The sequence below is a fragment of the Lissotriton helveticus genome, chromosome 10 (genome assembly GCF_964261635.1).
Source record: "Lissotriton helveticus chromosome 10, aLisHel1.1, whole genome shotgun sequence".
Lineage (NCBI taxonomy): Eukaryota > Metazoa > Chordata > Amphibia > Caudata > Salamandridae > Lissotriton > Lissotriton helveticus.
In genome coordinates this window covers 1,037,274,802-1,037,294,378 of record NC_136071.1, presented here as the reverse complement: position 1 = coordinate 1,037,294,378, position 19,577 = coordinate 1,037,274,802, and the positions used below count along the sequence as shown (strand labels likewise).

The 19,577-nt window shown below is 42.8% G+C and overlaps 1 protein-coding gene across 1 annotated transcript in view; it reads right to left on the bottom strand.

The window, feature by feature from the left end:
* Positions 1–7,577: 7,577 nt before the first annotated feature.
* Positions 7,578–19,577, bottom strand: part of SLC39A12 (solute carrier family 39 member 12) — a 402,419-nt gene continuing 390,419 nt past the window's right edge. Inside the window, exons 11-13 of the mRNA XM_078664420.1 lie at positions 17,481–17,639; positions 17,026–17,213; positions 7,578–9,085 (exon numbers count right to left, since the gene is read on the bottom strand). Coding sequence (XP_078520546.1) covers positions 8,957–9,085; positions 17,026–17,213; positions 17,481–17,639 — 476 coding nt within the window. The 3' untranslated portion in view covers positions 7,578–8,956. The remainder of the gene's footprint in view (positions 9,086–17,025; positions 17,214–17,480; positions 17,640–19,577) is intronic.

Genomic DNA, 19,577 nt, shown 5'->3' with positions numbered 1-19,577 from the left:
TCTCTTTTAAAGGAACATATTTGCATATTAGCCATAGATGATAGCCAATAGTTTTCAAGGCTGTAAATATACAGTCAGTGGACTAATGCTTTCCTTGAAGAGAACTTAGGGAGCCTGAGGTAGAAGTTTCAAGTACCAAAAGGAATATTCAGCATTTCATCTTCCTTAGGTCTGAATAGGTCGTAAGTGGGGTTGCATAATAGCAACATTTCAATTGTCAGCACTGTAAGATCCCAGTTACAATCAGAAAGTGTTATGTAAAACACATTTATAAGTCACAAGACATGACTAATGCCTTATATCAGAAGGACCCAATCGAGAAGAACCTTCTGATTTGTTAATGGACGGATAAAGATGATGGGCCAGATTCACAGACTAAATTTTGTAGTATTTTTTGTAGTTCTACAGAACGTGCTAAAAATGTAACTTTGGCCTATACTTATATCTGAGGAGTTCTCCAGCCTGGCTGCAGAGTCTCTGCAGAGGCAAGCACAGATTTTAGTCATAAATGTGGGAGGGACACAGAGGAGGGAATATTGATGTAGTAAACATAATACAAAGTGTAAACTTACTCAAAATTGTTACTTACATTTGTGACCTTTGTAACCCAAAGATTAGTTCCCTCTCTTTCTATTCCTGTTCCCTCTATCTTTCTCTTTCTTACACACACTCAAATACACACACACATACACACATATTTTGGATAAAACAAGGTGCTGAGGGGGGGATGCAGTTCCAGATCAGTCGAAGAGCCGGGTCTTGAGGCTCTTCCTGAAGGTGTGCAATGTGGGGGAGCGTCTGATGTTGACTGGGAGCTTGTTCCAGGGCTTTGCTGCGATGTAAGAGAAGGCTCTTCCACCGGCTCTGGTTCTGCTGGTGCGTGGCATCTCTGCCAGGGTGAGGTCGGCGAAGCAAGGTTCCTTTCGGGTACGTGGAAGGAGACTCTGTCATTGAGGTATTTGGGTCCGATGTTGTGGAGGGATTTGTAGGCGTGGGTGAGTAGCTTGAAGGTTACTCTCTTCTCGACAGGTAGCCAGTGGAGATCTCTTAGGTGCTGGGTCATGCGCTCGTGTCATGGGGTTCCTAGGACGAGTCTGGCTGCAGTGCTCTGGATGGTTTGGAGCTTGTGTATCAGGGTCTTGTTTTTTTCCGTGGTAGAGGGCGTTACCGTAGTCCAGTCTGCTGGTTATGAGTGCGTGGGTGAAGGACTTTCTGTATTCAGGGGGATCCACTTGAAGGTCTTATGGAGGATGCAGAGGGTGTTGAAGCAGGTGGAGGTGACGGCATTGATCTAGCGGGCCATGGTGAGGGTGAGGAGTCTAGGATGATGCTGAGGTTCAATGTGTGGTCCGTTGGGGTGGGCGGTTTCTGAGGGCAGGGGGGCACCAGGAGCTGTTCCACGCAGTGGGGGAGGGTCCAAGGACAAGGACCTCTGTCTTCTCTGAGTTCAGTTTTAGGCAGCTGTTGCACATCCAAGCTGCTACATCTGGTATTCTTTCTTGGAAGCCGAGTCTGGTGTCTTCGGGGTTCTTCGTGAGAGAGAGGATGAGCTGGGTGTCTTCGGCATAAGATACTATGCTGAGCCCCTGCTGTCTGATGATGGTGGTGAGGGGGGCAATGTAGATGTTGAAGAGCGTGGGGCGGAGCGAGGATCTTTTGAGTACTGCACAGTTGGTTTATGTTGGTTCGGTGAGGAAGAGAGGGAGTCTGATCCTTTGGGTTCTGCCGGAGAGAGAGAAGCGGATCCAGTCGAGGGCTGGTCCTCGTATATTGGCGTTGTGGAATCTGGCTGTGAGAGTAGGGTGTGAGATGGTGTAGAAGACTGTGGAGAGGTCTGTAGGATGAAGGTTGCGGTGTGGCCCTGGTCGAGTATCATGCAGATGTCATCGGTGGCAGCGAGGAGGGCGGTCTTGGTGCTGTGGTTGCTGCGGAATCCAGACTGGTAGAAGTCAAGGACAGCGTTCTTTTCGATGAAGGTGGTCCGCTGGGCTTTGATGAATCTCTTTATCACTTTGGCTGCGAAGGGAAGGAGAGAGATGGGCCGGTAGTTTTTTAGGTCCGTCGGGTCAGCCGAGGGTTTCTTGAGGAGGGGCTTGACCTCTGCCTGCTGTCAGTCTTCGGGGAAGATGCCAGCTTCGAGGGAGGCGTTGATGGTCCAGCCTAGTTCGGGTGCTATGGCGCCGGCGGCTCTGTGGTAGATGTGCTGTCGGCAGAGGTCCGAGGAGGCTACTGAGTGGGTGTTCTTCATAGTTGTGGAGGTGTCTTCAGTGGTGGCAGATTTCCAAGTAGTGATGGTCGGCTAGTTGTCAGTGGTGGAGGGGGGATGTTGTCCGGAGTCTGTTCGCTGAAGTTGTCGTAGTGGGCCTTGATTTTCATGTGGAAGTGGGAGCTGATCTTATTGCAGAGGTCCTGAGATTGTGGGACGTCCTTAGCTTTGCTGGGGAGTTTGGTGAACTCTTGGGGATGACGTTGAAGAGTCTCTGTGTTATTTGCATTGGTGTGGATTTTGTTCTTGATAAAGGGCCGCTTGGTGACTCTTATGCGCTGGTGGTATTCATTGTTCATTCAGTGGTATTCAGTTCCTGTAGTTGCTCTGGTCTTCAATGGTTTTCCTGTTCCACCAGAGTTTCTCGAGGCAGGATCGCCTGTATTCCTGGAGGTCGGTGGTGAACAAGGTGGCCTTCAGGGGGCGTTGTTTGACAGGTGGTGGAGGGGTGCGAGCTTGTCAGCGCAGCCCTCGATCCAGCAGTGTAGCTCTTTGGCTGCGGCATTGGCATTGGTCGTGGTGGTGGGGTGGTCATGGAGGAGCGTGGTGTTGAGGTGTTCCTCTGTGATCCTGCTCCAGTTCCTTCGTTGCAGGCGTGAGGTGGTTTTGGGTGTGGTGGTGGTGTTGAAAGTGGAGTGTATGCTGTGGTGGTCTGTCCACAGGGGCTGCGTAGTGTGACTGAAGTGGATGTTCGTCCCTCCTGCGAAGATGGGGTCGAGGGTGGTGATGAGTGACTTCAGTCCGAGGTTGGCGAGGTTGTCAAGGAGGGTGGTGGAGTCGGGGTTGCTGCGGTTGTCGAGGTGGAAGTTCAGGTCTCCGATGAGGATGTAGTATGTGGAGGAGATGGCGTGGGGTGCGACGAGGTCGGCAATGGTGGTGGCAGAAGAGGCGTGATGCCCGGGGGGTGTGAAGACGAGGGTCCCACGCAGCGTGGTTCTGGGGCTGGTATGGATTTGGAAGTTGAGGTGCTCTGTGTCTTTGTAGGGTGTCGACCGTGCTGGAGGTGGAGAGTCAGAGGGAGCTCTTGTGTGCGACGGCAAGTCCTCCTCCTGGGCAGTGGGGGAGGTCCTTTCTTTGGATCTTGTATCCGTCGGGGTTGGCGGTGGCGACATCGGGGGAAGAGGTGGCATTGGTTCATGTTTCTGTGAAGAAGGCGACGTCTGGTGAGAGTGTGTCGAGCAGGTCCTAGATTTCTACAGCGTGTCTGTTTAGTGAGCGCTTGTTGAGGAGGATGCACGTCAGTGCTCCAGTGGTACGGATGTCCGGTTTGGGTTCGGCGGTCATGGGGTGCTGTTGATGGTGAAGGATTGTTGGCAGTGTAGGCAGGAGAACTGGTCATGGGTGGTGTTCGGCGTCGATCTCTGTCAGTTGTTGTTCCTACCGGGGTTGAGTGCAAGGTGGGCAGTAGAGTTGTAGCAGTGGGGGGTCATGGATACAAGGTTCCTGGCGCTAGCCGCAGTCGGGTCGCGGATAGGTGCAGACGGTCTTGCCTTTGGCATGCCAGCGGCACGCCCACTGCACGTGTCCGCTGCGTGAACCCACAGCGGCTGCCATTAAGTAGAGGAGGGGGGTTGGATGAGAGGCTGGGAGGCGGGAGTGGGGGCTGAGCAGGGGAGGGGCCATAGGGGCATCAGTGGTGGGAAAACCTGCAGTAAATTAAATTACAAAATAATTTAGCTAAGGGAATGCAGAGACAAATAGAAGGGCAGTGAAAAGAAAAATAAGGGCAAGAAGGGGAATCCAGGCAGGCAGAGACAGGAGCAGCGCTGAGGCAGGCAGGCAGGAATCAGGCTGCAGGCGTGAGCCCTTCACCAAGAGGAGGACTCAACACTGCAGCGTGGCGACAGCACTGCGGAGCTGCAGGGGAGAGAGTTGGCCCAGACCAGAGATCAAGGTCTTACTCGCACTCCCCTGCAGCGGCCACCATTAAATAGGGGAGGAGGTGGGACGAGAGGCTGGGAGACAGAAGCGGGGACTGAGCAGGGAGGAGGGGCCACAGGGGCAGCAGCGGCGGGGAAACCAGCGGTAAATTAAACAAAAAAGTAATTTACCTAAGCGAATTCGGAGCCAACTAGCGGGGCAGTGAAAATAAAAATAAGGGCAAGAAGGGGACACCAGGCAGGCGGTGACAGGAGCAGCACCAAGGCAGGCAGGAATCAGGCTGCAGGCACGAACACTTCACTAAGAGGAGGACTCAGCACTACGGTGTGGCGACAGCACTGCAGAGCTGCACTGCAGGGGAGAGAGCTCAACATTGTGTTGACTTGGTAAAGCATAAATATTCTGCAACAGGTTTCTTCCCAACAAGCTACAAATCCATGTAGTACCATTGGGGCCTATGGAGTATCACCAATGTCGGGTAACATCCAAGTGTTAACGGTGGTGTTTACTGCCAAGAGCCCTCATAATTCTGACCTGTAAGGCAAATATGATAGTGAGACATCATCTTTTGGGGGTAAGTGCGTTTTCACCAATGACTGAGATATTGAGACATCTGAGAGACAGCTAACACCGTCATAAGACACTAGCACTATAGTATAGGATAGCAGCTGCGCTCTGGAGAGCTCTCAGAAATGCCAGAGTACCTGTAGGGAAGCTGATGTCAAGAAAGAAGCAAACACTCCATGCTCAGTATCATTAGTGTCTTGTAAACCATAGGGAGTAAAAGATCATTTGATGAACAATAGAAACAACATGATTTAAATATCTAAAGCAGAAAACAATAAAACTAATGTCTCGATTCACAAAAGTGAACTAAGATGAAATTCTAAGTTTCCGTCTTTTGGTATTCACAAAGGGCATTTACTACTCGTAAATGCCCTTTTTGAGTACCAAAAGTTGAACTTTAATGACTTTTAGTATCCATAAAGGGCATTTACGAGTAGTAAATGCCCATTGTGAATACTGAAAGTTATAAAGTTAGATTTTCGTCTCATTTTACCTTTGTGAATCTGGCCCTAAACTATTCCCCACAAAAGGATGTGAGGATAAAATGTGTCCCGACATTCAATATGCTAGCATGGTTACTTAATTTTTGAATGGATGGGACAGAGCAATTAGTTCAAGCATTCATAGTGGACTTAACACCAGTGCTTAATTTGAGCCAGTGGTTCCAGTGCTGAGCACCAATACTTAGTGGCTGATTCTGATGCGGGTTGGAAGCTTCCCAATGGAATCGGTTTGAAAATGGTTTCCGATCCACTCGGATCGGGAGAGTCCAACCGACAGAGTACGATGCATCTGGATGCTTCCCGATACGATTTGGTTGGACTCCCATTGACTTCAGTGCGAGCATATGTTCCTAACCGCATCATAATTGGGCCCTCGGTCGGGAAGGCATGTTCCCAATTTGCTTTGGAAGGAGCAAATGCCGTTAGGAGGCCTTTCTAGCCGTATCAGAATGAGGCCCTAGGTGGGAATGCTTTCCTAACCACATCAGAATCAGGCCCTAAGGTGTAACACCGGCGCTTGTGAATATCTGCCACATGGTGGCACTTTTTGTATAATTTAAAAATGAGCACAACAGAAGTTGTTTATGAATTCAATATATATTAAAAATTACCCACCACCCTGGTCATTCTTATAGCTTTGGGTGCCTGGAATAGTCTGAACTGTCACACTTATAGGAGTGTGATGGTTAGCAGTTGTGATGATACTATAATTTTAGCAGCGCTGGCAGGGGCACTGTTTTGTTCAAGCTGCAGTGGCCTCCTGATGAGGGCCCTGACACTTATTTGTTTAAAAATTAGGCTCTGCTTAACACAATCCCACCAAGCAGGTCCTCAAACAAATTTGTGCTTCAGTCAGGGTGATTGAGTACCGTTAAGTGATGCTGATTTGTGTCTGGAACTGAATGTGAGCATATGTGTTGCATTCATGTTATTCTATAATATTCAATTTATTATCCTATAGCAACCTCATTACCATTGCTAAGGTAATAGTAATTGTCACTATTTTATGGTCTTTAAAGTGTGTTTTAAACATTACCCAAGCAGTAATGAACTCCATTTACTTATGTGTAATATAGATCACTCTCTTTGAAAGGGCACGTCACTGTTTTTGGAAGTGTACTATTTAGTTTATGTGGTTATTTAACAGTTTTATTTATAACACCAGTGCCTAGAGACGTTAAGGCATGGGCAAAGTGGGCAATTGCCCAATCCGCTCACATTCCATGGGGCATCCTGGGGAAGTAAATGTTAGCTCTCTCTATCGCTATCTCACCTCAGTATGTTTCTATATCTGAACCTCTCGTCTCTCTCTGACTTCCTCTATCTCTGTCACTCTTTGCCCTATTGAATTTTAAGGATTTTTGGGGTCCTCAGAAAGACATATTTCAACCGTTTTTGTGTGAAACCCATTTCTGAAAGTTTGGCAACACGTGGGCGAGCTACAATTAGCAGAAACATGGGTAATAAAATGTAATTTTGTTACGAACAGGGGCCCCAAAATATTTCTGTCCTGGTGCTCCAAAAATTGTTATAACAACACTGCGCTATACATTACGTTTTACAGGAGCGCTTTGAATAGTAACATATCTGAGGTGCAATGGTTTCATAATTAACATAGAACAACGTGTAAAAAATTGAAAGTGAAAAACAGAACTCATACAAGTATATTCCAACAAGGTAGGGGGAGTAAAGAACTAGATGCAAGGGAGAGAAGTGGAGGAGTCAAGGGCAAAAGCGAAGAGAACGGATGGAGCAAGTAGAGTGGAGAAGACAGAGGGGAAAAACTAACAGTGAATAGAATGAGTGGAGAAAGGAGAAAGTAAAAGAGGAGAGGGGTAAGGCCCAGACTGAAGAGCAAAGCAGGCAAGATATTGATAGATCATATTAGACTTAAAAAATCAGATACAGTTTAAATGGATGTGTTTTCATCTGTTTGTGAAAGGACAGCAGCATGGGTTTGGTTCTCAAGTCCATAGGGAGAGAGTTCCATAGAAGGGAGGTAGATTTTGAGCACAACTTGTGTTGAGCATGAGCAGTTTTGAAACACGGTGGCTCCTGAGGAACTATGAAGCTGCATTAGGTTAATTGTAATAATTCAGAAAAAGAGTTGGAGGTACAGGATTTTAGAAAAAAGGCTGTGGAAAATTAGGAAAGTGACTGTTTATGAAATTGTTCCAGAAATGTTTGAAAATACACACATTTTACAGGGAAAGAGTCAGCAAAGTGAACTAATGTTGCTATTGACATTTTTGCAGAAATCAGAAATTCCTTTCTGCCCCACACCCACTTAAACGTCGAATGGCTTAGTTTTCTTTTAAGTTTCTCTACTCAATAAAGACGTGGAATCAATATGTGCATAAATCATTATTTACAATTATGCAGGAGGTTAGGGCACATAATTCATCATGGCATGAACTCATTGCAATTGGATTAACTAAATAAAATCTATGAAATGTATGCACTTTCATGAAATACAGAATCCTGAAATCAACATAATTCTGCTGGAAGAAATAGAGTTCTACACACAGGAAAAAAACATAATACAAATAATGGTGTAAGGACACACAAGAACATAGGTTACACTTGAAGTTAGGATAGGTCCATGGTCAGGAAGGAAGGTACAGAAGGTCATGTGGAGAGTTAGAAGAGGTGTGGGATAAAATGGTTGGGCAATACAGAAACAGGAAGTATTTAATCATGGGGGCCAAGAAATTGAGCGTAGGCAAATTTTCAGAAAACACGATTACTTTAAAGGCAATGGAAGGGATGAATAGAGTGTCCTGTATTCCTCAAAGGCCCTGTGCACTTCCCATATAAAACGCTAACTCAAGACTGTGGTGTCTTGGGAGTTAGAGGTGATGGGACCCGTTTGGTACCCGTAAGACAGTGACGTAGGTGCTTGGGTGTGGCTGTTAGAATTAATGATATAGAATGTTGAAGTAACTGTTACACGCTGAAGAATAAAGACATGCAATACCAAGCTCCGTGTGTAGCGTGATCTTTTGCATGTACCCGGGCTGGGGAGGACGCTACAAAGACTAGCTCAGTTCATTTGGCGTAAACGTGATATTAAGAACATACAGATCTTTTTAAAGAAGGTGTTCTGCATCAATAGGACCACTATCTACAGATTTTTTTCATTTGTTTCATTGTTTTGAGATTTTGTGTCTTTTCCATTTCCAAGGGCACATCAGTAACGTTGCACAAGAATACTGTGTGCATCTTGATTAAGTAGCTGATGGAGTAGAGTTTGATTAATTCATAAACAAATGTGAGAATTACACGTACGACAGTATCAAATATATGGATGACGGCAGCGATAATCTCTTTAAAAATAGGTGTCATATCATGTTGGAGGCCATTTGAAGGACAGTGAGAACAGCAAAGTAAATAGAAAATTGGTTGAAGGAAAAATAAGTAACTGATGCCAGGGGAAGGGTCAACACTGATTGAAGTGGTAAAAATCGTGCTGTGTCAAATTTTCTCGATGGGAAGCTTACATTCGGGTGCACTTGCATACCTTTTTATGTGGACAGAAGACAAAATAGATACATTTTAGCAATTTTTTTCTCACAGCTAATACATCTTAATAAAAACATGTTATTAACATGTCTACAAATTAATCAAAGAATTAACCCTAGGTTCCAAATTGGAAGGTGTAGTTCACATATGAGGACAATAAGTATATTAACCAAAAACGAGAACATGTAGACTGGAAAAAGGTGAAGTGACTTAAATTCTATAATTTGATTTTATGTTCATAAATAGCTAGAAGCAATAAGCACATCCATCCAAGTATCAGTCCGATATTCTGGAGGAAAAACATCAACCAAGGTCTACTTGTTTGTATGTGAGTCATTTCAGGCAGCTAAAAGCAAAAAGAAGAAAACTATGTTAAGATACATAAACACAAGAAAAACTCATCCCTCATCAAAGTGTTTTGGTATTCATCAATATTGTACAAGGAAATATAATAAAGAATTTGACTTTAGAAACTTTACTTTAAAGATGCTATTTTAAAATGTTAAAGTAAGGAATGACATTACGAGGGACGAGCTTCATCTAACGTTACTGATCAACACACTGGATAAAATGCATTCCATTTGATATAATACAAGCAGTAAATTGAAAAAGAAAATTAAGACAGACTAAGGTTTACAATAGAACATGATAATAATAAATGAAGAAATGCATGAGGCAATATGAGGAGTGAACCATCAACACACCTGGATAAAGTACAACTAGTATAAGGAGATTCATTGACATTTTTTCTTTTCATAAAATACTATTTGGTTATTGCCCACTATTCCATCTGCTTTAAGAATGTCTTCTCTTTGTGCTCTATTTTTACTAATATATTACACTGAGTGAATGTATTTTAGATCCTTCTAATGCCATGCGTCTATTCCACATTTCCAAATATTTTCAGTTCTCAGTATGTGTTCTGAATTGTGGCTAGCTTGTTCAGGGGACATGGACAAGGGGTAGACACGATCGCCAGGATTCTTTCCTTTCTTAGGGAAATGTTCTTAGAACAGTCGTTCTTCCACGTATCTCAAGAAGCCTTTCCTTAATTTAGGCGGGTCACTAGAACTTAAACTGCAACCTACACATAGAAAGTGTAAGTCTGAAAGCCAACTGATTCATTGGTATTTTTCACAGAGGTGGCGATCACTTTTTTCACAGGATCTCCATCCCCAGAGAAGATTAGGCACATTACTCTGTCTCTATTTGCCCAGTGTCATCTTAAGGATTATAGGGTGCTCAAAAATACATACTTCAGCAGATTTTTTGCAAATCCCATTTCCAAAATTTTGTTTGGCATCATGCTGGCTTCATGTGGCAAAAACATTGGTAGTAAAATTCAATTTTGTTATGAATAGGTGCCCCAAAATATTTCTGGTCAGGGCCCCAACGATCCTAAAGACATTCCTGATGACGGATGACATGCCATTGATCCTTAGGGACAGAAGAGGCATGAAACATGTGGACCATAAATCCAATTTTGTTAATGCCCCACATATCATATACCAAAGAATGCCCACTTAGAAGAGAAAACTAGGAAAATAATTTTCTGTTGTTTCTCATTCTTGCTTTTAATTTTAACATAGATCCTCTATCTAAATTAAACAAACATAGCAAGGTAACTATAGTTAATTTTAATCACTCTACACCAATCTTCCAATTCATTTGCTGCCTGTCGTTAACACGCCTATGTTGCACATCTACAGCCTTAATTGGTGAGAAAAAGACCTCCAGCATAGAGCCCCCTTCAAGTGTTCATGGGGCATTGCAGTGCCAGCCCAACGAGGAGCAAGACCAAATGATGAAGCATGCCACCATTGGATGGGTGAGGGCATGTGCTCCTAAGAGCTCACACTTCTAGTGACTAAGTGGGTTCTGGGTATTTAAAATATTACCTCGAACCAACATCGAAATGGTGCACTCCATTGAATTTGATACAGCTTAGGGGAACGTATACTGGACCATAATTTTTCCTTGCTCTCCAATGATTAAGATAGAATGTTAAGTGGACGTGCCCACACCCTACAATATATCCATATACACATTGTTTGATTTCAAATAAAGATTACTTTGGCAATTATTTTCACTGTTGTTTTACCATGTTTGCATACCACACACACGTGATGGAGCAAATTTCCTCATTTTGTAAACAACAACGCATTCAAATAGAAAGTGAAAACGTCTATGCTGCAAAGTAACATATATAACATAAATGCAATTTGTGTTGTAGGTAACTGAACTTAGGAGTTACAATTAACCTAACTACTGATGCCATATTAACATTGATTTATACATTAGCATTAGAAGGCCTGTTTTTCACACTGAACTGTTGCTTTGCACAGGATATTTTTCTATTCCACTGCAGATGCTGTAAGTTTGCAGAAGTCTTCAGTTAGTTAGAGAATAGGCATTTGTTACGTATAAGACAACTGATAGTGAGGATCTCACCAGGAGGAGAGAAGGTGGCAGGAAGCATGACTCTTGGGAAGAACTTTCTGGACCTCAAGATGTGGACAAAGTATCTTTTTAAGGACTGCTTTTTGTGGCCTATTGTCAAGATAGGATAAACTGGAGAGTTTATTTGCCCCCAGGGGTTTCCTCTAATCAGACTGGATGCTGAATATGAAAAATGTATCAATGTCTTATGTTTTAGCAAATTTATATTCATGTGTGCTCCTCGAGTAGTTAGCTCACTCTCTTTTCCGAAGACTCTCTTCCTAAGTTTCTAAGGGTTCCCTCTCTTCAGGAGAGATTAGTTTTTGAGCCCTTTCCTTTTCAGAAAATATCTGCTGATGTATAACTGAGAATAATTCCCAGCTTGAAAAACTCTTTAGTGCTAAGTTCACAGGCTTCATGCTTATGTATTTTATTCTCTCATCATAACTCTTTATTGGGTTTCTGAGCTGACAACGTTTTATTTTGGTTATGTGAGAAATTGCCACTCATGCTCAGTGGTGGAAGTGGGAGGGGATTGGAGGGGCACAAAGTGCCCATACTTTTTTGATTTATGAAAACCCCCTGCCCTACCTTTTGTAGCGAGACAACCTTCCCTGGACATTTAATTATGATAGTTTAAATGTTTCAGCTGAAGTGTCCTTCAGTGAATCTCCTTTGTTGTGAAACCGTAGCTTGGCAGACAGCTAAACAAGCCTTCCTGCTAGGGTGCCTGCTGCCTGAAAAAAAAGCAAATGTGCGCAATTTGTTAATTCTGCTAATGTACTGGGTAATCTGCAAATGTAAAGGATTCTTGGGAGCCTGTACTGTTTTTAACTGATCTAATCATTGGAAGCTTTGTGATGACAAAGAGTTATTCTTTTTGAGTGGTAGTGCAAAGAGTTAACTACTGAGCTGTGAAGTGAGTGCTTTTAATTGTAATTGTATTTATATAGCGCTAACTACCCTATACAGGTATTGATGGGACAGTTATGTAACCAAATTGTATTACATGTGTGGGACTTGGCCCTCTTTGGCTAAAGATCCCTAAACGTTTCTGCTTATCCCCTAGACCTTTTTTCTGACATGTGTTGCCAAATTAGATGCTCTGGACACTTTGCCACTGCTAAACTGTGTCAAAGTGCAAATGTTCCCTGTGTTAGGTGTACTTACTAGTAAAGTCCCTAGTGAAGTGCACTATGTGTGGCAGGGCTAGTAATGCAAATGCTACTGGTGGGCCTGCAGCACGTATTGTGCCACCCACTCAAGTAGCCTTGGAAAGGGAACTCAGGCCTGCCATTGCAGTGCCTGCACGCAGTTTCCTTCCTAAACTGCCATGTTGTTCTGGTAAGTGCATGCACTTACCAGACCCTGCTCTTCCCTTTCCATACACATCAGGCACCCCTATGGTAGGTCTAGGGTACCCCCTGGACAGGGTGCAGTGCATGTGAAAGGTGGGACATGTACCACAGTGTGTGCCATGTCCTGGCAGTGAAATAATCTCCACTTAGTTTTCACTGCTGAAAGGCCTTCCTGCCAATTAGAATAGAATGGAGAGGCTGTGAGCTATATTTTCCAGCCTATCTCCCAACGGCTTGAGATCGAAAAGTGAAGTTTAGTATGGCTGAACTCACCCTGCAATAACACATCTTTTTATGAAGATGGTTTTTGCATTGTGTGTTTGTAAGCCACTCAATAGAAGTGGCTGGTTTTTTTTTGCTTTAAAGATTTCTATGTGTCTCTGGCTGGTTGTGGATTGACTGGCTGGATTTGAAAGCGATAGGATCTGGGGAATGTCTTGACCCAGGGGAGGAGGTGAGACAGCACAGGCTGAACTGCATCTGGAGTGTGTAGGATGAGGCATAGGCCTAGAGATAAAGACGCCTGAGCTGATAATATAAAACAATTGTCCCATCTCCTGCTGCGGGATTGAGAATCCAGACCCCCACTAATCAAAGGGAGAAGGTGTCACTGGTACGGAGGCACCCAGAACTGGTTTGAGCAGGGGTCAGTGCCCCCTGTAACACAAAGCGATACCACAGGGGATGATGAACGGAGCATTTGAGCAAATCAAACACTCACCCCCAGTCAACTGATCTGGGTTTAATCCATCATCATTCTTTAGCTCACTCCACCACCCCAGTTCAGACATGGCCATATGTAAATCAGTCTGACCCTGTGCCTCATGGGAACAGTCCAGCCCGAACTGCCAAGCCATGTCTTCCCTGGACAGGAAAAAAGCATCCTGGGACCGGTTTCAGGTTCATAACCCTCATCAGCCAGGCTATCTTGAATCCAGTGGCAGAGTGAGCAAGGGACCCACGTCTGGGCATACCCCCCATCACATACCTTGTGATTGTGGGCACAAGAAGATCAAGTGTTTCTTAGTGATGCTGCGTGTGTGTGTCGTGCGTAGCATGAAACCCTCACGAGGAGTTGTCTGGTTAATGTGCACCCGGAGTTCATGTGAGTCTCAGTGTGGGTGTAGTGTGCAGCCTGGGATCTTCCCATTGCCCGGAGCATCAGAGATTGCATCGGTGGCCCAAGTCGCTGGACGAGGAGAGGAGATTGGGTTCGCGCCCCCAGGTAACGTGCGTCGACTCCTGGTGTGGGGCTCGGGCTCGGAGGGAGACGCTCTCAGCCTTTCTCTCTGTTCTGCAGTGCGAGCCTCTGCTTTTGCTCGGATTGAGGCCCGTGTGCCAAGGGAGTGGCAGCACTGGGGCCTGAGTGCGAAGCTGCAGTTACTGTGCTCTATCTTACCCGTGTGGGGGGGGCGGGGCAACTGTGGCCGGAGACTAACCGCAAGCCCGCACGAGAGGCTGAGAGCCCGCTGGAAGCACTGTGAATGGTGCTGGAGTAACTTACGTATTGCATAACTTCTGCATAGTGGAGTATCTCATGATTGCTTTATTTCTGCACAACGGACTGCCTGTTTTGTCGTATTGCCCATTATATTAGTTTGCCTAACGAACTGCCTGATAGGTGTGTTACACATTGCACTAGGTTTGCATAACGAATTGCCTGATAGATGTGTTACGCCTTGTCTGAATCCTGCCTCACTATCTGCCGGATTGTCGTATTACACATTGCATTAGTGTTGCATAGCGAAGTGCCGGATATATGTGTTCCACATTGCATTCGTTTCGCATAACGATTTGCCTAATAACTGTATTAACTGTTGCGTTGCTTTTTCCCACCAGAGTATCTGAAGAGGTACCGTACGCATTGCATTAATGGGGCATAACCGTTTACCACGTTGTTGCTTTACGCATTGCATCACAGTAACAGTAAAAATCGCCAGATATCCGCATTACGATCTGCATTATTCTTATGTTATGAAGTACCTGACTGTTGCATATTGAACTGCATATTAAGACATTAGGATTACGTAGGATTTTTTAGTTTAGCTCAATAATAATAGGCCTGGGGGAACATTACCCCGACGCATATGTTGGTTTAGTATTGTGTGGTCGCATCGTATATCATTTTATAAACATATACTTGTTTTCTATGAAACTCGTGTGGAGTCTATTTGTGGTGTCACCCTTGGATTGCTGTGAGCATAATTGCAAATACTTTACACATTAAGCCTTGAAGATAAGCCTGGCTGCTCGTGCCAAGCTACCAAGGGGGTGGAGCGGGGGCTATCTCTGGAGGCGACCTGTCTTCCCTAATGTTGGGGCTCACGGGTCCCTGCTTGGCCTGCGGTACCTAACTCAGCCAACCTGGGATCTTGGGGAGCTTAACAACGTTCAATCTGGGTATTACTCAAATCTATATTTTGGAAGCATCATTTTATCTTAAACGTTTTTGCACATTTTGTAGCAGTCTATCTGATACTGTGTTTAATGCAAGATTAAAATAATGATGTGACTTCGTAGCATAAAATATACACAAGTCACTATGCTCCACCGCACCATCCAAGATTTAATTCTGTGGCTCACTGGTTACACACAGACCCCTGCAGTTCATTAACTAATAGAGTTTACATAATGTACTATAGTGCATTTCCCACTGAGTAACATCTATTATTTTTTTTCATTTAAGCTGCATGTTATTTCATTTGAAGCTATCTGACAGTAAAATACCCAAAAACATTTCCAGAATATTTAGTTTTTTTACACACACCTTCGACCCCGCTCCCAGGGCCACTGATCCAGCCACAATTGCATGCAGCATCACAGTTAACATCTTTTTTTTAAATGCACTTCGACCACTGCTTATACTTAAATTAGAATAGGGAAATCCTTTATGGAACACGCTTGCTGTACTATCTCTATATTATATTTTATTTGGGATATTCCCTGACTCGGTATGTTACCTTGTTTTGAAGTATAGATTAATGGATTATTTGAATTTGTAATAATGGTGACTAAAATAATAATATTTACTGGATAAATCAATCAACACTCATTGTATTTACGATAAAACTATTTAACTCACTTAAATTATCTTTATTGACTATTGTGGAGCCCTAAATGGACTTAGTAGTTTATGAGGTAGGATGTAAAAGATTGCTCCTTTTATATTCTCCATGTCGATAAACAAAGGTCTGAAGAGCCATGCCGGGGGTTATCTAGTGAATACACCCAAAAACTGAGATATAAAGATCCTTTTCCATCAACTGTGGCAAGGGGTCTGCTGCTTCACATCCAATCTACTCCAGCAGACCAACCTTGGAAGTGTGTGTCTCAACTAACATACTTCCTTAAATGCGTTGAGTTACGTTCAGTTCTAGCTTTCCTGATCCTTGATAGAAGCAGTATATAGGAATCGCTAGATTTCAGTGGTCTGTTAAGCTTGTTTCATACAAAATATTTTAGCAGGCACACCACAAGGTATAAGGCACATGATTTCATCCTTTTAACTGCCATTTAATAGCTGGCATAATAAAGCCTAGATTGCTCATTCTGAATATTTTTCTAGGAGATCAGTTCATAATCTTTTGCAATATTTCAAGTACAGTGTCTGTAAGAAATGTTCTACGGGTCAAACCAAAATAGAACAATTCCTCCCAGTAAATTTCTCTATTTGGAACCTGTAGAAGGCAGTGAATTCTCTAGCCAGCAGAGCCTGCACCCACTCAAAATCTCAGATATGTAATTATTTATAGACAAATCAGTGTTGAAATGGACTACAGAGCGTTTGACTCCCAGTAAAGTCAGTGAGTCAAGACTTAAAATGTCTGGTAAGAGATAAGGCATGGGAGATGTCCCTGACACCAGATGATGTTGGGTCTTTACCCATGGAAAAGTAGCCTGATATTATAATCCCAAAATGTCAGTATGGCAGTTATGGATTTGTTTCTGTCCCACCATTTCTCTCCCAAGTTCTCCTTTATTAGTATGCATCAGAGAATCCAGACTAACGTCTGAAATTCATATTTAACATTGTCATACAGTTGTTGAAGACGTGGGGGACGGAACTTACAGCAGTTGGGCTTTGGACATCAGGGAAAGCCAGAATAAATAGCTAGAGTTGACCTGTACCTACTGTGATCTAGACTATGGATTAGATAACCCTTTTTCTATTCCCACTAGAACCAGCATTCTTCCAGATTTTCCCACTGTAAATAGTGGTGGTATCAAATGTGAGTGGCAAGTGAATTAAAATAAAGCCTGCTATTCAACCTTGATCTCTTGCTCACTGTATGTGGGTTACAGATCCTTATTGAAATGTGTTCAATCCTCAAAAATAGACATTAATCAAATGTCCCTAAGATTTGGGAAATAGGATTTTCTTTAGTTTTTTTATTTAGTGCTCTATATTTTTTCAAGCCGCCTCCTAAAAATGTTGACAAACAAGAGACGATCAGTAATGGAGAGAGCTATATAAAGAAATAGTCCTCACCATTTCAACCAACGAGAGATATAAGAACATGCCTGCTGTGACAGTAAAAATCCAGTTTTGAACACTCGGATCAGATGATACAGAAAGCCCAATGTACAGTCCAAGGAAGGCAGTAAGTGCGCTGAGAAAGTTCATGAAGAATGCAATCTTTACTGAGAGTCCTGTGTTCAGTAGCACAGCAAAATCTCCTGTCAAGAGGAAAACGTATGGATTAAAGTGAGATGTCAAAATAAGCGTATGGTTTCTGGTGTTGCCATAAACTTCCCTATATATTTTAGCACCTGCATTTTTTTTAGATTAACATAGCATTTAAAATGCCAGAATTAATATAAAACATGCTATATTCAAGCCCGGTTTAAAATACACGATCAAGGATTGGATCAATGATTTTGACTCATACAACAGTATTTCTCCACCCATGGTAAGTCAGTTTTTAAGTAATTACAAAGACTTACCCATTTCATGCGGAATTTCATGACACAGAATAGCCACAGTGGTTGCTACTCCAGTTTCCGTTGATGATGAAAAAGCTGCCCCAAGAACCATTCCATCAGCAAAGTTGTGGAGGCTGTCTCCAACCAACACCATGATTGCTAACAAACTAATTCCTTTTCCTAAAATGAGATGATAAAGGACACATTGACCAACATTCAATTAAATGTCTATTTTTTTCAACTTTAGCTGTATCATTTTCGTACAAAGAATCATACTGTAATTAATTACTGGAAAATTAAGGTCATAATTTAAGTGCATGTTGAAAATTGAATGCATTAAAACAGAAGCTATGTTTTTTATGATCATGAATAAACCATGGTTGTTTAAGTTTTATTCTTAATGAAGCATTGATGGTTGTGATTTGATTGTGCTTCTGCCCACACATTGGACTCAGGAAGCTGAAAGCTCATTTTGCTAAATCACAACTGTCTCCATGTAAGGGGTATATCAACAAGCTCTAAAGGAGAATCACAATTGTTAAAATTCAAATTTCTAATGCATCACTTTTTCGATTAAACTTTCACATGGAACCCATCAAAAGGAAAATATAGAACAAAACCCAACTCATTACTTTCATGTCCTCATCTAATTCCTCAAGGTCTTGAGCCTCAAGACCGGGCTTTTTGGATAACCTGGAGCTGGACCCTTATGCGCATTGAGACCCTCATGCGTGAGTAACATGCTTTAAGATTCCCCGATTGTTTGATTAATTGAATTCAGGTTTACCAGCAAAATAGGCATCAATGTGTTATGAAAGAAGAAGGTAACTGACCAACGTAAGATAAAATATAGAGAAGTTTGTTTATGCTTCCTAGAACAATTCCTACCTGAGGAACAAGCTTCAGGGTTACTCACATGATTCAACATGTTTCCGGTCTACCTCTTGTAGTAGGTATTCCACTCTAAATTCAATAAAAATGTGTAATTCAATCTCAAACTATTTGTGTAACTATTCGAATTGTCCTCTGATGTAGGGTCCCTACATTGCACCCCTGATGGCTTATAAATAGATGTTTGCCTCTAGTCTATAACTAATTGAAAGAACCCATAAAACCTGACCCTGAGTCAAAGGGTCTTAAAGAAACAACAGTTACATGGGGCTCATTCAGTATGCTATTTTAGGAATAGTGCTGTCTTAGATAAATTCAGATTTTGGACATACTTGTTCCGGCTGCAAAACAGAATTCAAAACTAGCCTCTTAAACAAAAATCTGCTTTTAATATTTTACAAACGTTGAATATGTTATAAAAGGCCGGATTTAAAAGAAGGTATAGTGCTCAGTGTCCCCAGTGCTCACAATGACGAAACAATGCATTTGGTTAAATACAGTGTAAACACAAGCATTTGCAATGCAATAGGTCTCGCATTTACATGAGTTTAATCTATTGGCATTGTAGATGACAATGCCTTCTATTTATGTTTTTAAAATTAAAACAAAAATAAAAGGCATTGTTATTTGCAATGTCAATAGCTCAAATTTGTGTGAAAGCGAGACCTATTGCATTACAAATACTTGTTCTGCTGGGCACTGACATCTACAGGTCGAAGTGGTTCTCTAAAGAAAAGATGAGATAGTTCAATGTATCTGTCTGTAAAGTGTTGCACCCAACCTACAGAGTGGGAAGGATACACTTTAGCTACTTACTCTAATTTTAGAGCCTGTGTGTCTGTGTAACCTGTGAGTTAGTTTGGCTATAAGAGACCTAGGGCTAAATGTAGGTAATTCTCATTTACTGACTCTAGAATACCGAATATTACCGATTCGGTATTCTAGATTCGGTAAATGAGATGTAGGTAAAAATTCTGTATTTTTTACCGAATCTGTAGGATTCGGTAATTACTGAATCAGTAATTACCGATTCGGTAATTGTCATTGATTCCTAGGGGCCTTGAGGCCCATAGGATTCAATGTCAATTACCGAATCGGTAATTACAGATTCGGTAAAAATACAGAATTTGCAAGGGGGACAGGGTGTCACTTTGACACCCTGTTGCACCCCTGATTTTGGCTTGTGTGCCATGTGGCACACATACATGCCCTAAGGGCCTAAGGGCA